Source organism: Thrips palmi, unplaced genomic scaffold (genome assembly GCF_012932325.1).
Source record: "Thrips palmi isolate BJ-2018 unplaced genomic scaffold, TpBJ-2018v1 HiC_scaffold_2, whole genome shotgun sequence".
Taxonomy (NCBI): Eukaryota; Metazoa; Arthropoda; class Insecta; order Thysanoptera; family Thripidae; genus Thrips; species Thrips palmi.
The window spans coordinates 2,320,609-2,334,021 of NW_023144629.1; the positions used below are offsets into that span (position 1 = coordinate 2,320,609).

Sequence of the window (13,413 nt, forward strand, 5' to 3'; positions counted from 1 at the left end):
CAGGAACGGCGGCGACGACGGCTCGTCCAGCTTCAGGGCCTGCAGGGACAGCGGCGTGCCGGTGCCCACCTCCTGCGCCGAGAAATACGCTGAAAAAATCGGGGAAAAGTGGCCGCGGCTAGGAGTCGAACCCGGGCTCCACTCACGTTCGAGTCCTCGATGCGAGTGCAGAGGCCGGGGTAGCGGTCCGAGCAGCTGAAGGGGCACTTGGCGCAGGGCGGGCCCTCGCGGTACAGCGGGTTGCCGAAGATGTTGCCGCCGGGGCCGTAGTTGCAGACCAGGTACTCGGAGGGCAGCCCGTGCTCCGACATGTAGCGCGTGCGGCCGCACCCCACCAGGTACGTGTCGGCCCAGGCCAGCTGCGTGAAGTGCGACGTCGCCGGCGCGAACCTGAGAGCACCAGAATCATCACCGCGCTCGCCGCGCTCGAGCAAGCGGACCACAGTGGGCCAGAAGACCGGTGGAGGCGGCCAAAACCCCGGACGCGTTTTGAGCTCCAGAGTCGCCAAAGAGGACTCGAGCCGAGCGTGTGACCCCACCAATGGATTGCTCTTCGAAAGAGGAATCCATTGATGGGGTCACACGTTCGCTTCGAGGCCTGTTTAGCTACTCTGGAGCTCTGGAGTTTCGGCCGCCTCCATCGGCCTTCTGGCCCACTGTGCGGACCAACGTCCCACTCGGAAGCCAGGGCCGCCAGGGCACTCACGTGAAGGGCCCCGTGGTGTAGTTGTACAGCTTGAGCTCCTGGTACCAGTCCTCGACGCGCTCCGTGCTGGCGGGGAAGGTCCAGTCCAGGCTGAAGGTGAGGCCCAGGTTCTGCCCCTTGACCGCCCAGCGCGCTGCCGACAGTGACCGCGGTGACGCGGACGCGACGTTAGGCCGGTGGAGCCATGGCGGAGCCGACACGTTATGTCGAGTCGTAACGAGTGTAACGGGGCGGCCGTTAAAGGACAGCCGGAGGGAAAATAAAACAACACCCCGAGGGTGTTTTCCGACCGGAAACGGCCCGTCCGTTAAGGGACTCACACTTTGAGGAAAATAAACACAGGGCAGTTTCCCCCCTCCTGACGTCCAACGGCGTACTTTCGCCAACTTTGTGCCCACATCCACTTTTTTGATGTTTTTCTTTTCATTTTTGTTAGTTTTTTTTTTTTAGTTTGACTTTTGAATTAGTCGGCGGTACGTACCTGTGCTCCTGCAGGGGTCGTGGCCCCACTCGCACTTGTCAGCCCAGGTCTGCGCCAGGGCCTCCAGCTCCTCGTCCCAGTACTGCCAACACAACGCCGACTCGTTAGTGATAGGTCAGCGAGGGAGAGGAGAGGCCCTTCGGCCGTCGGACCGTCAAAGGGATCGACCGCGAACTCTGCTCTCTCTCTCTCTCTCTCTCTCTCTCTCTCTCTCTCTCTCTCTCTCTCTCTCTCTCTCTCTCACTCTCCCTCTCTCTCGCTCCACAGTCACAATGGGGCTGCATTGTCACGGTCGGCGGGCAAGCGGCTGAAAAAGCGGCTGAAAAAGCGGCGAGGGAAGCACCGTGTTTCCCCCGTTTTCCGTCCTCACCATTTGCTTCATGTCGGCCGCGGGCTTGAAGCCCGGCAGGTCCCCGGCCGCGATCGCGCTCCGCTTCACGTTGTGGAAGTCCAGCATGGTGGCGCGCTCGGCGGCCGACAGCGGCGCGGCGCGGTGTTGCTGGAAGAAGGGAACTTTGTAAGTTGTCGCAGTGTGGGCCGGGGGTGCGGGGGCGGCACCGTCCGGCGAGGCCAAGTCGGGGAACTGCGTCGCAGTGTTTGGAACTGCCAACTAGTTCGGGCGCCTCGCCGAGCCTCGCCGATTCAACGCGGCGTGTCGTGTCCACTGCCTCACCTTGCACGTCGGCCCCACGCTCTTCGGGATGGGGCAGCCGGGCTGGCCGAACTCGTCGGGGGACTCGGTGGACAGCACCGGGGTGGCCGTCGTGGACGGCAGGGCGCGCGCCGCGGGGGAGGCGGTGGACAGCGCCGTGGCGGGCCTTGGCGTGGTCGGGGCGGCGGGCCTGCGCGTCGTGGTGGGCTTGGTGGCGGGCCGGGTGGGCGGCCTGGTGGGCGGCCGGGTGGCCGGCCTGGCCGTGGTGGAGATGGGCCTGCTCGTGGTGGACAGCGCCCTGCCCGCGGTGGACGGCCGGACGGCGGTAGTGGGCCTGGGCGTGGCGGGCCTGGGCGTGGTGAAGAAGGGCCGGCTGGTGGTGGTCTTGGCCGCGGCGAACGGCTTGATGGGCGTGAAGGGCTTGAGCGTCGAGCCCCCGAACAGCGCCGGGGACACGGACGACGGCAGGATGCTGTTCTGTGTCACGTCGCCGAAGAAGCCTCGGAGTCCGATGGCTGGCGGGGCGGTGGGCGCCACCGTGGAGGGCGTCAGGCTGAGCGGCGCGGCGGCGGGCTCCAGGGAGAACTGCACCAACTGCAGTCAGCCAACTGACAATCAATTCCAACTCACGTCAAAGACGGCGGCCTTCTAAACTCGCAGCGTACCTGGCTGGCGCCCTGGCCGGCGCACAGGGCCGGGTAGGTCGGCGAGCAGGCGGTGCCGGGCTGGCAGGCGGAGCACGGCGCGCCCTGGCGGTACAGCGGCTCGGTCTCCACGTTGCCGGCGGGGCCGTAGTTGCAGACCAGCAGCTGGGTGGGCAGCCCGTTCTCCTCGTAGCGCGCGCGGCCGCAGCCCACCAGCCAGGTGTCGCCCCACACCACCTGCGTGAAGTGGCCCGTGGCGAACGAGAACCTGCAGGCAAGCAGGCAGTGACGTCAAGCCGGGTTCCTCGCGGTTTCCTCGATGGAATGCTGGGCGCCGTCTCTCTGTCTCTCTCGCACCCTTCCACCCGCCCCGCGAGTGCGAGAGAGACAGAGCGACATCCTCGGGAACGAGGCGCACAGTGGGCCAGAAGACCGGTGGAGGCGGCCCAAACTCTAGACGCGTTTTGAGCTCCAGAGTCGCTAAACAGGCCTCGAACCGAACGTGTGACCCCACCAATGGATTCCTCGTTCGGAGAGCAATCCATTGGTGGGGTCACACGTTCAGTTCGAATCCCATTTAGCGACTCTGCAGCGTAAAACGCGTCTAGAGTTTTGGCCGCCTCCACTGGTCTTCTGGCCCACTGTGCGGCGGCTGCGGTGGCGGCTACTCACGAGAACGGGCCCTCGGCGTACGCGTAGTCGCGGATCTCGTCGTACCAGGAGTGCACCCGGGACTCGATGGGCGGGAACTTGGCGGCCGACGAGAAGTAGATGGCCACGTTCTGGCCGACGGTGAAGCGGCCTGGCGGGAGGGCAAGCAGCGGTCAGACGGGGGTGTGGTCAAGATCAGGGCCGGCGTGGTCACGACCAGGGTCAGGGTCAGGGTCAGGTGGTTGTGATAAAAATGTCCATGAAGGCAGCGAATGGCAACAAAAATGATGAGGAATGTGACGATGAGGACGACGGCGGCGATGAAAATGATGGCGATGATGACGATGATAATGATGATGACGATGATGATAATGATGATGACGATGAAGATGACGTCGATGATGATGATGATGATGATGATTGCGGCCGGCACCAACCTGAGTCTCGGCACTGGTCGTGAGCGAACGAGCACTGGTCAGCCCAGCGTTGAGCAATCTGCTCCAGCTCGGCGTCCCACTCCTGCTCGCAAAATTAAGAAATTAAATTAAAAGCCTGGGCAACAAGACCGCGACGACACGACGTGCCGGTGGTGCCGGTCCGGACTCACCATCTGCCTCATGTTGGCGCCGCTGGGGAAGGGCGGCACCCCGCCGGACGCCATCTTGTTCCTGAGGAGGTTGTGGGCGTGCAGCACCGCGCCGCGCTCGGCGCCGTTGAGCGGCCAGGCGCGCCCGTCCTTGCACGTCGACGGCGGCCCGGCCTGCGGCATCCAGATCGACTTCGAGATCGAGTTCGAGATCCACATCGAGAGCAAGATGAAGCGAGGATGACCGCGGCCCGCTCCGCACAGCACCCACACCGGCCAAGCCAAATTCGATGATTGCCAATTTGGGCGCACGGAGCGCTGCGCTGCGGGGCGGGATGAATCCGGACAGTCGCTCTGTCTCTCTCGCACCCGTGCGGGCCGCCCTGCGAGTGCGAGAGAGACAGACCACTGTTCGGAATGAACCTGCCGCGCCCGGGGCCCGAGGGCCGCCAATCTGGCAGGGCTGCCACCACTACCACTACACTGCCACCGCGCCGCGCCGCGCCATTCGGTGGATTGGGCCGCGCGGGACTGGCGGGGCACTGGCGGGGCCGACCCGACCGCCGCCGCGGACCCGTCCCATCCCGTCCCGTCTCGCCGGCAGGATGAAAAATTAATCAGATTCGGAAATGCAAACCTGCAAAGCGGGTAAGGGTTGGCGGCAGACCGCTCCCTGGAGGGCTAACGGTCGGACGGACGGACGGACGGTCGGACAGACGCGAGAATAGTTTCCGTATGGAGGGACGGCTGGCCCGCCTGGCCCGCTGGGTCGGCCAGAACGAGGGTGTAATTGCCAGTCCGGAGTGCCGGGCTGCCGGACCTGCCCCAACGGTAGCGCCACTTCCGGCGGCCCGTCCGTCGCTCTGTCTCTCTCGCACTCGCGGGGCGTCCCGTATCGGTGCGAGAGAGACAGAGCGAGGATAACGACTCTCGGAATCAGTCCGCTGGCAAGGAGTGCGGAGCTGCGCGGGGCTCATCTGCCGCCGGATGGAGCGGCAGCGGCCCCGCTGGGCCCGGCCCTGCCAGGCCATGCCAGAAAGCAGAGCATTATACACGCCCGCCAATCGCAGAGGTGTCCGCCACACTGTGTGTTGGTTGGGGGAGGAGGGCAATGACAGTGGCGCCGCAAATTCGGGCGTTCCACTATTTCTGACTGTCGGCGGCGGGAGCGGTGGCCGCTCGGACCAACACGGCCAGCGGCGCCGAGACGTGACGAGGTTACCCCTCCCACCCCACTGTGAGACAAGGTGGAACAAGGTAAAAAGCAACGCGGGCTCGGCGACGTTCTGCGTTCTGCGACATCCATTTCCAACCCCGAGGGAAATATGCGGTGCAAATCCGGGAGTGGCCTGGCCGCCGGCCTGGCCGCCGGCCTGGCCGGGCAGGGCCGCGGGGGGCGGGCTGCCCTCACAGTGGACGGACTTTGCTTCGCCACAACACAAATCACTGGCACGTCGCAAATGTGTCGGTCTGTCCAAAGGGCAGCGGGGCCGGCGGGGCCGGCGGGGCTGTCGGGGGCGGAGCCATCCCTTTGAAGTCCGAATTTTTCATCAAGCAGGGAACAGCGCGACGCGGCGAGGCCCGCGGGGTTGAGGGGGGGGGGGGTTTCCTGTGCCATGTGCTGCTGCAACATTGTGTGTGTCGCCTGGACGGCCCGTACCGGCCGAGGCGAAGCCGTGCCCCGCGCGGCCCCGCGTGTTCGGGAGGCCGTGTCCGAGGCCGTGTCCGAGGCCGTGTCCGAGGCCGCGCCCCGAACGAGCCCCTTTCTATGCGCGCGCCCCCATTCTACGGCTGGATAGAGGAGGGATAGAGATAGACAAGGGCCGGGGCGAACTTCCCCGGGGCTGGCTTAGCGGCTCCCATGACCACCCTCGTCCCCGACCTCGTCGGACCTCGGCCCGCGTTCTGGCCGCTCTCGCCGCCCGAGGCGTTGACCCACGCGGCGGTGGCGTGAGGCTGGCGTGCGCCCACCCGGACTACTGCTCTAGCACCGCGCGAGAAAAGGGCTGCCAAAACGGATCAAGAGTATTTCAAAGGAGCCAGCGACGTGCATGCCTTTAACTTGTCGAAAAAGAGTGTGAAATAAAACTGATTGGGTCGTGTTTTGTGCGCAGTGTAGTGAACATGTTCACAGAGGAGTCCAGTTGTGTAGATTCGGCCGGCCTGGCGGGCTCGTTGTAATTAACCCAGAGAGAGAACACCACGCGAACCGACCGAATGACAATCCGGCATGCCCACCAGCAGCCCGCCCCGCCCCGCCCCGCCCCGCCCCGCCCCGCCCCGCCGCGCTCCGCCCCGCCCCGCCCCGCCCCTCTGCGGCTCTTTTTCGCAGACCGCGCGTGCCTTTTGTCGAAACTTTCCGTCCTTTCACCCTCCCGCACCGCCATCCCCATTCCATCCCCGGACAGGGAAACTCCGGCGAAAATCCGCTGCTGCGAACAAGTTGCCGGCTTGCCTGCTTTCGCGACGTGTCCCCGTCATTTCGGCGAGCCCGCCCCGCCCCCGCCCCGCCCCGACATGTCCCCCGTCCCTTTTGTTGATACCGTCGTTATCTGGCTGGCGGCGTCGTCGGCGTCCTGGTGTCGTTCGGGCACGTCGTCGGGCCGCGTCCGAAGCGCGCGATCGGCCCGGCCTGCAGGGCCTGCACCACGGCGACGGCCTAGTTCCGGTGCCCACCGATCCGGAGGCCCTCAGCCTCCCCTCGGCCTTCCCTCGACCCCTGCACTGCGAGGGCACTGCCTGCCGGGGCACGCCGGGGCGCGCTCCATGCCTTCGAACTAACGAACCTCTTAGAACATAGGGGCGCCCCGGCGGCCGGGCCGGGCCGGGCCGGGCTGAGCTGGGGACGGGGATCGCGTCGACGGAGCGCTCCACCCTTGTCGTAGGCCGGGCCGGCCGAGCGGTGTCGGAATTTAGATTGATCGAGAAAAAAATGATAAGGAAAGAAAGCCAGAAAAGAAAAGGGAGCGATCAACCCGGAGGAGGGAGAGGAAGTCGAACCCGAGTCTTTTGGGTCCCACCGCGAGTACTTACGCTGACCACTGGTCCACGCACAAATGCGAGAAAAGCTCCCTCGGTTTCGGTGGCCATTCCCTATACGCGTCCCATCATGTCAAGGAGAGCCTCTCTCGAAAAATGAGATGGCCGTACCGATATGTGTTCGATTACATAATGATGGCAATCCACGTCTCTAATGAGTCGGGCCGTCTGCCCTGTCTGCCGCGCCCGCCGCGCCCGCCGTGCCCGCAGACACTGACGTCAGGCCGTCTCGAGGGCGTAGGGCGCAGGGCCAGGACCGCAAGCCAAGTTAAGCACCAACATTAAAAACATACAATGTTCTGAAATTTTGAGTGGGTTCCACGCCTTGTCTCCTTCATCCGCACTTGACAAAATTTTCAAATATCGAAAGTTATTTTTCGTCGTTGCTTTTGAATTTTTAAACGTGTGGCATGGCGTCGCTCTGCGCCGCAGCTGCATCCGCCGCCCGCCCACTTTCTCCCTTATCAGCTCGGCGGACGCTGCAGCCTGCAGTGGCGGCGCTGCAGTGGCGGTTCTGCAGTGGCGCTGCACGTGGGCCCGAGCCATTGCGTCCCATTCCGTTCCGCGGGAGAAACGGCGGGGAACGACTGGAATGAGCGAAGAGTCGTACTCCCCCCCCCCCGACTCGCGGAACTGGCGGCGCCGCGTCATGCCGGCCGTGCCGGTCCTGTCGGAAGTGATTCCCCGAGAGTGATTTCGCGAGGACGGCTCGACACTGGCGGCTACGCATGCAGTGGGTGTGGGCTTCGGCTCAATTGTTTCTGGCGAGCAAGGACTACTCATCACGGCGCCACTCGTTTGGACCTTAGACACCTGCCCGTGGCCCCACTCTTCGGCCAGCCGAGACACCCACCCACGGCGATCCAATTTACTCCTTACAGCTCAGCAAGCAAAGAACCCCTCCTTGCCTCTCTCCTCAAAGAACGTGCAGTTCGCACTGCCAGGCACTGTAAAGAAAAATGAGCGAGCGAAGATGGACATGCTTACCGAGTACTGGCACAGTGTGTGCGCGGCGCCGCTGCGGCAGGCGATGGAGCAGTACGGGTTCTTGGTGTTCTTGGTGGCTCCGGCCTTGAACGGCGACTGCGCCGGCTCCGGTTCGGGTCTCACGGGGCTGAGGGCCACCACCAGCAGGATGGTAGCGACCACGCTCACTCCCCGGGCACCTGCGGGAAGGGGAAGGCTGAGGGTTCAAATACCGGCAGGGCTGTTATTTTTTTTTTCGCGGAAAGTGCGGTGAGGCCAAGTGGCGGCCGCTTGACCGCGCCGGAACGGCCGAGCGCCGCGAGCGGCCCTGCTGGACGACAAAGCCCCGGAATTAAACTTGGGAACCGGCCGGAGTCTGCAGAACCACGGCGGCGCCGCGGCCGATATTGCGGGGTGTAGCGTGCAGCCCGAGAGCCCGGCAGGCTAAACGGCCGCGCTCCGTCCCTCTCGCACTCGCGGAGCGCGCCGCCCGGGCGCGAGAGAGACAGAAGCGCCGTCTCGGACCGAGGCCGAAGCTGCAGCCGACGTGGGACGTAGCGCCGCGCGAGCGACGCGGCCAAGTTTCGGCCTGCCTCCTCAGCCTGCCTCGGCCTGGTTGTTGTTCGCGGACCCCATTACACCCAGCCAACTCCAAGTCCAATCAAGGATGCTGGTTTGAATATTTGGCGCCAAAGTTTCCGGAGCAGTATCGCCACCCTTCCGGTCTATTTGTGCCCCATGGGCCACATGATTGGCTCCACCATGGCGTCGCACTCCACTTGGCGGGGCTAGCAGCGCCCCCAGCTCGGCCTAGCACGCCGCAGCTCACAGGTGATTCGCCTCCAGCCGCAAGGAGTGCTTTCGACTTTTGGCGCGCTTCTGACAAAACGCGCGATATTCGCACGCCGCCGGTTTGGTGCGTTTTTGGCGAAACGCGCGTTATGTGCACGCCGCCGCTTTGGTGCACTTTCGGCGAAACGCGCGTAATTTATGCAACGCCGGTTTAGCGCATTTTCGGCGAAACGCGCGTTATTCGCACGAGACCGCTTTGGCGCGCTTACGGCGAAACGCGAGTTATTCGCACGACGCCGCCGCGAGAGCACGCGCTCCGAATAAAACGGGAAAGGGAGCGGGGGAGGCTGCTGGATGCGCGCGTTACTGGCAGATGAAAAGGTTACTGCCTCCGCGTGGCGTGGCGCCGCGGACACAAAAATTCTTATGGGGGCTCCAACTTGGCTGCCATTCCTATCTTCGATTCCGGTGCGTTCGGCGAGGGATGGCGTGGCCGGGGGGTGGCGTGGCGGGGCCGGGCGCGCCGTGGCGGGGTGGGGCGGAGGTGACGACTGCAGTAAACCTGAACGGGAAGCAGGGCCGCCATAATGAAGCTGCAAGTTTGCAAAGTTGTCCTGCTTCCCCTGCTTCTCCAAGGGAGGCAGGGCGGCAGCGCGGCAATTGCTGCTCGTGAATAGCCCCTGGGAAAAGTTGGGAATGGCCCGACCATTTTATAGATTTAATTGTTTTCCGCTTCGTTTTACGCATAGCGCGGTTCAGTTTATGCAAGTGCAGGGCGGCGGGCTTGCCGGGAACGGACTGTTACTTTACTTATCGCGACTTTCTTCCCCGAGTTTGCCGTCGAGGTGTCCTCTCGTCTACTCGGCGGCAGTGGACCGCTCGACACGTGCGCTTGAGCTCGAAGCCCCGTGGACAGCGGCCCCATCCGAATAACTGAGTCTCTCTGCCGCCCCGCCCCGGCCCGGCCGGGCCATGAGGGATGTGTTCCTATTGACCCTCGTCACGGAGTCCTTGCCCGCCGCGTCTCGGCCACGATGGACAGTCCAACACACGACCAGAACGGGCGCCTTCGCCTTCTTCCCACAGCCTGCCGTAACTCGGAAAGAAAAGGAAATCAGGAGGACGAAGCTCCCCCAGCGAGCGTAGCGGGGACGGAGCTCCCCCAGCGAGCGTAGCGGGGACGGAGCTCCCCCAGCGAGCGTAGCGGGGACGGAGCCCCCCAGCGAGCGTAGCGGGGACGGAGCTCCCCCAGCGAGCGTAGCGGGGACGGAGCTCCCCCAGCGAGCGTAGCGGTAGCGGGGACGAAGCTCCCCCAGCGAGCGTAGCGAATCATCCCGCCCGTTCTGTTTCGGCAGCGCTCCTCGTTCGCACCTGATCGAAACGAGATCGAGAGGCTGCTAGATTTATCTCGCCGTGAGGCGCGAGACGTGTGAACAGGCTGTCACTTACGGAGTGTGGAGGGGCGGACGAGCGAGTCGGCAAACACACAGCACTGCACAATGGACAAATCCAACCGACGCACCGGCACCAGCGGCACGTGGCTCTCTGTGTGTGTGAGTGTGAGTGTGTGTGTGTGTGTGTGTGTGTGTGCGCGCAGTGCGCATCTCGGCGATCACGCGACTGGAATGCATGCCTCGCCGGTAAACGAAGGTAAATGCAGGTAAATGAAGGTTAATTAAGGTAAACAAAGACAGTGAAGGTGTCGGGTCCGCGGACCACAACCGACCACACGCACGCGACGCCCGCACTGCGCTGCTGCTGCGCTTCGAGAGCTAACAGTGTCGCGCACCGCGGGCACACGCGACGAGCCGTCTCTCTCGCACTCATGGGACGTCTCGCGTCGGCGCAAGAGAGACAGAGCGCGCGTGCACGCGCTGCTTGGCCGTCTGCGAGTTTTTGCCATTATCGCATCAAACACGTTTGGTTATTCCTTTCCTTTCCGCGGTGCATTCCGGGATCTCGTTGCCGCGTTGCCGCGGTCGCCGTGTTTTCGTTGCGACCGGGTCATAATTTACGCGCCAACGAGAGGCAGAGAGAGGAGAGAGAGAGAGGGAGAGAGGGAGAGGGAGAGAGAGAGAGAGAGAGAGAGAGAGAGAGAGAGAGAGAGAGAGAGAGAGAGAGAAGAGAGAGAGAGAGAGAGAGAGAGAGACCGGCCGAACATGGGACCGTTGTTGGCTGCGTGCGGAAGCTGTCATGGTATGGCCACGGCGCAACCAAAGTGCTCGCTATGGTACGCTGCGAGGACTACGCCTGGTGGTTTCTGACATTGGTGACAGCAAATTTCCGACATGGTCATAACAAGTAACAAGGGATCATAGCAATTGCTCATTGCTTGCCGAGGTGACACTGGTGACCATGTTGACAAAAGTGATCATGGTTACCGAGGTAAGCAAATTTGCTCGTTGCCAAATGCAAGCGCCCATGGTGGCCGCGGCAGTGCCGTGGCAGTGCGGTGGTGCCCTCGTAAACTCGGCCGCCGACTTCCGCGGTTGGTACTCACCCATGACTGTGGAGAGGCGGCGGCGGCGACTGGTTCCACAGGACGTGCGGCTACTCCTCGGCCTTCCCGGTGTGTGTCTGCCAGACTCTGCCTCGCCGTCGCCAACCTGCCTCGCGAACCTGACTTGGCGCGCACCTAGCCCCCCCGCACCTCTGTGCCCCCCGTGCCCCCCGTGTCCCCCGTGTCCCCCGCCAGGCTGCCGGCGGGCACCCCGCCCCGCCCCCTCCGCCAAAAGTGAGGCTGGAGTCGGGCTGCGGCGAGGAGAAATATGAGAAATTGCAATGCCGATGAGTGTCGGCGCGGGATCGCTGCAAACAGCGATTCCGTCGCGAGGACGTCGCTCTGTCCCTCTCGCGCCCCTGCTCAACGCCCCGCGAGTGGGACAGAGGCAGAGCGGCCAGACGAGCACGGAGACACCTTCCTTGGAGGACGGCGGGCCGGCCCTCCCCGCGCCGAGAGCGCCGAAAGGGGAAGGGCTTGTCGATGACGCCAACACGTCGTCAGGACCAAGATTATCCCTTGGCAGGACAGGGTCCCCACAATCCCCTGTCCGCCCCGCCCCGCCCACCGCAACGAGAATGAATGGCCAGCAGGGCTACTACAGATAGTACTCGTATATATTTTCGCGCCGTCTGTTTATGTGTATTTATGGCCAGTGTGTTTACGCCGCTGTGTGTGTGAGAGAGGTTGGGTCCGCGGGGCCAACCTGATCGTGGACAGGGTCTGGGTCTCGGTCACCAACCCGACTCGGGCCGTGCTTCGCGCTCCAGGCAAGCCGAAGAGGAAGGGGGACTCGGAGTCGGAGGGGGAGGAGGGGGAAGAGGCGAGAGGAAACGCCAGTCATACGGTGTCGCCCTAATTAAATCTCACAGCCAGTGACTTCCGAAGCGCCGGGGCGGGGCGGCCGCGATCATCTTGAGGCGGGGCGGGGCGGGGGCAGGGTTACCTGCGCTTCAATCTGGGCCGCTCGGTCCGCATTGTGCCCCTGTCTGGCTCACGTGTGCGGCACGGCACGGCGCGACGCTCTCTGGAATGGGATGGCGCGGGGCGCTGCGCGGCGCGGCGTGGTGGCGGCGTAACCGCAGCCGCAACCCGCAGCAGTACACACGACGTTTACACTTTGACGAGCGCCGGAGCGACTGGCTGGCTGGCTTGTTTGACTTTTCTTTTCGACAGAGTGAGATTGGATGCCATGGCGCGGCGGCGGTGGCGACGGCGTGACGTCATCGACAATCCGCCATAACGCACTACTACACCTTGGCGCGCGTTGGCGCGCGTTGCCAGGTTTGATGGGCGGCATGCCACGGCACCATTGGGACGGGACCATTGGGACGGGATGCCGCCAAGCGCTGGGCCGGGCCCGTTCCATTAGACGCGGCCGCAGAGCGCAGCGCAGCCACCAACGACCCACGACCAATGACCAATGACCAACTACCAATGACCAATGATCAATGTGGATGGGCGTGTTCCACAACTGTGGTCGACGCGAGCGCGCGAGCGGCTTCACTGGACTGAAACAACATCTCTGCTTGCAAGACTAATATTATATACACGCAGCGTTTAAATAATAAAATTGGACTTTATGTACACGCAGCGTGCACATAACAGAAAAAAATTATTGACACGCAGGATTTTTTCCCGCAGACGTCCACCGAAGGTGGCCATGTAGGACAAAATGTTCCTGCGTGCGAATAATATTTTGGCTTTTATTTAAACGCTGCGTGTCTCCAAGGCACCAAAAAATTATTGGCACGCAGGATTGTAAAAAGTCTTCCGACCGGCGACTGAGTCCGGCATGGCGGCTTGGTGGGTGAGTGGGTCCGTGCTTGCACGTGAATTTTTTGGCCCGGGTTCGAGACTTGCCTTCTTCTCAAAAAATTTCTGCGTGTTAATAATGAAAACCGGTGTTGTTTCAACGCTGCGTGTTTATAATAAATTCACATGTTATTTACACGCAGCGTGTCTGCAAGGCCCAGTTTTATTATTCACACGCAGGAAAAGTTTTGCTGCGTGCAAATAATATTTTGGCTTTTATTTAAACGCTGCGTGTCTCTAAGACACCAAAAAATTATTGGCACGCAGGATTGTAAAAAGTCTTCCGACCGGCGACTGAGTCCGGCATGGCGGCTTGGTAGATGAGTGGGTCCGTGCTTGTACGGGAAATTTTTGGCCCGGGTTCGAGACTTCGCCTTTTTCTCAAAAAATTTCTGCGTGTAAATAATAAAACTGGGTCTTGCAGACACGCTGCGTGTAAATTACATGTGAATTTATTATAAACACGCAGCGTTGAAACAACACCGGTTTTCATTATTAACACGCAGAAATTTTTTGAGAAGAAGGCAAGTCTCGAACCCGGGCCAAAAATTCCCGTGCAAGCACGGACCCACTCACCCACC

General features: G+C 62.6%; 1 protein-coding gene across 1 annotated transcript; it reads right to left on the reverse strand.

Moving 5' to 3' along the window:
* LOC117647349 (peptidase inhibitor 16-like) lies at positions 1-11,141 on the reverse strand (the record flags this gene model as incomplete). Its single annotated transcript, XM_034389069.1, has 13 exons — positions 11,018-11,141; positions 7,747-7,925; positions 3,742-3,894; positions 3,572-3,653; positions 3,156-3,285; positions 2,505-2,751; positions 2,230-2,433; positions 1,861-1,965; positions 1,558-1,686; positions 1,188-1,269; positions 707-839; positions 147-390; positions 1-72 (listed from the first exon to the last, which is right to left on the reverse strand). Coding segments are annotated over exons 1-13 (1,764 nt in total), but the record flags the coding sequence as incomplete, so codon positions are not given.
* Between the last annotated feature and the right edge of the window lie 2,272 nt (positions 11,142-13,413).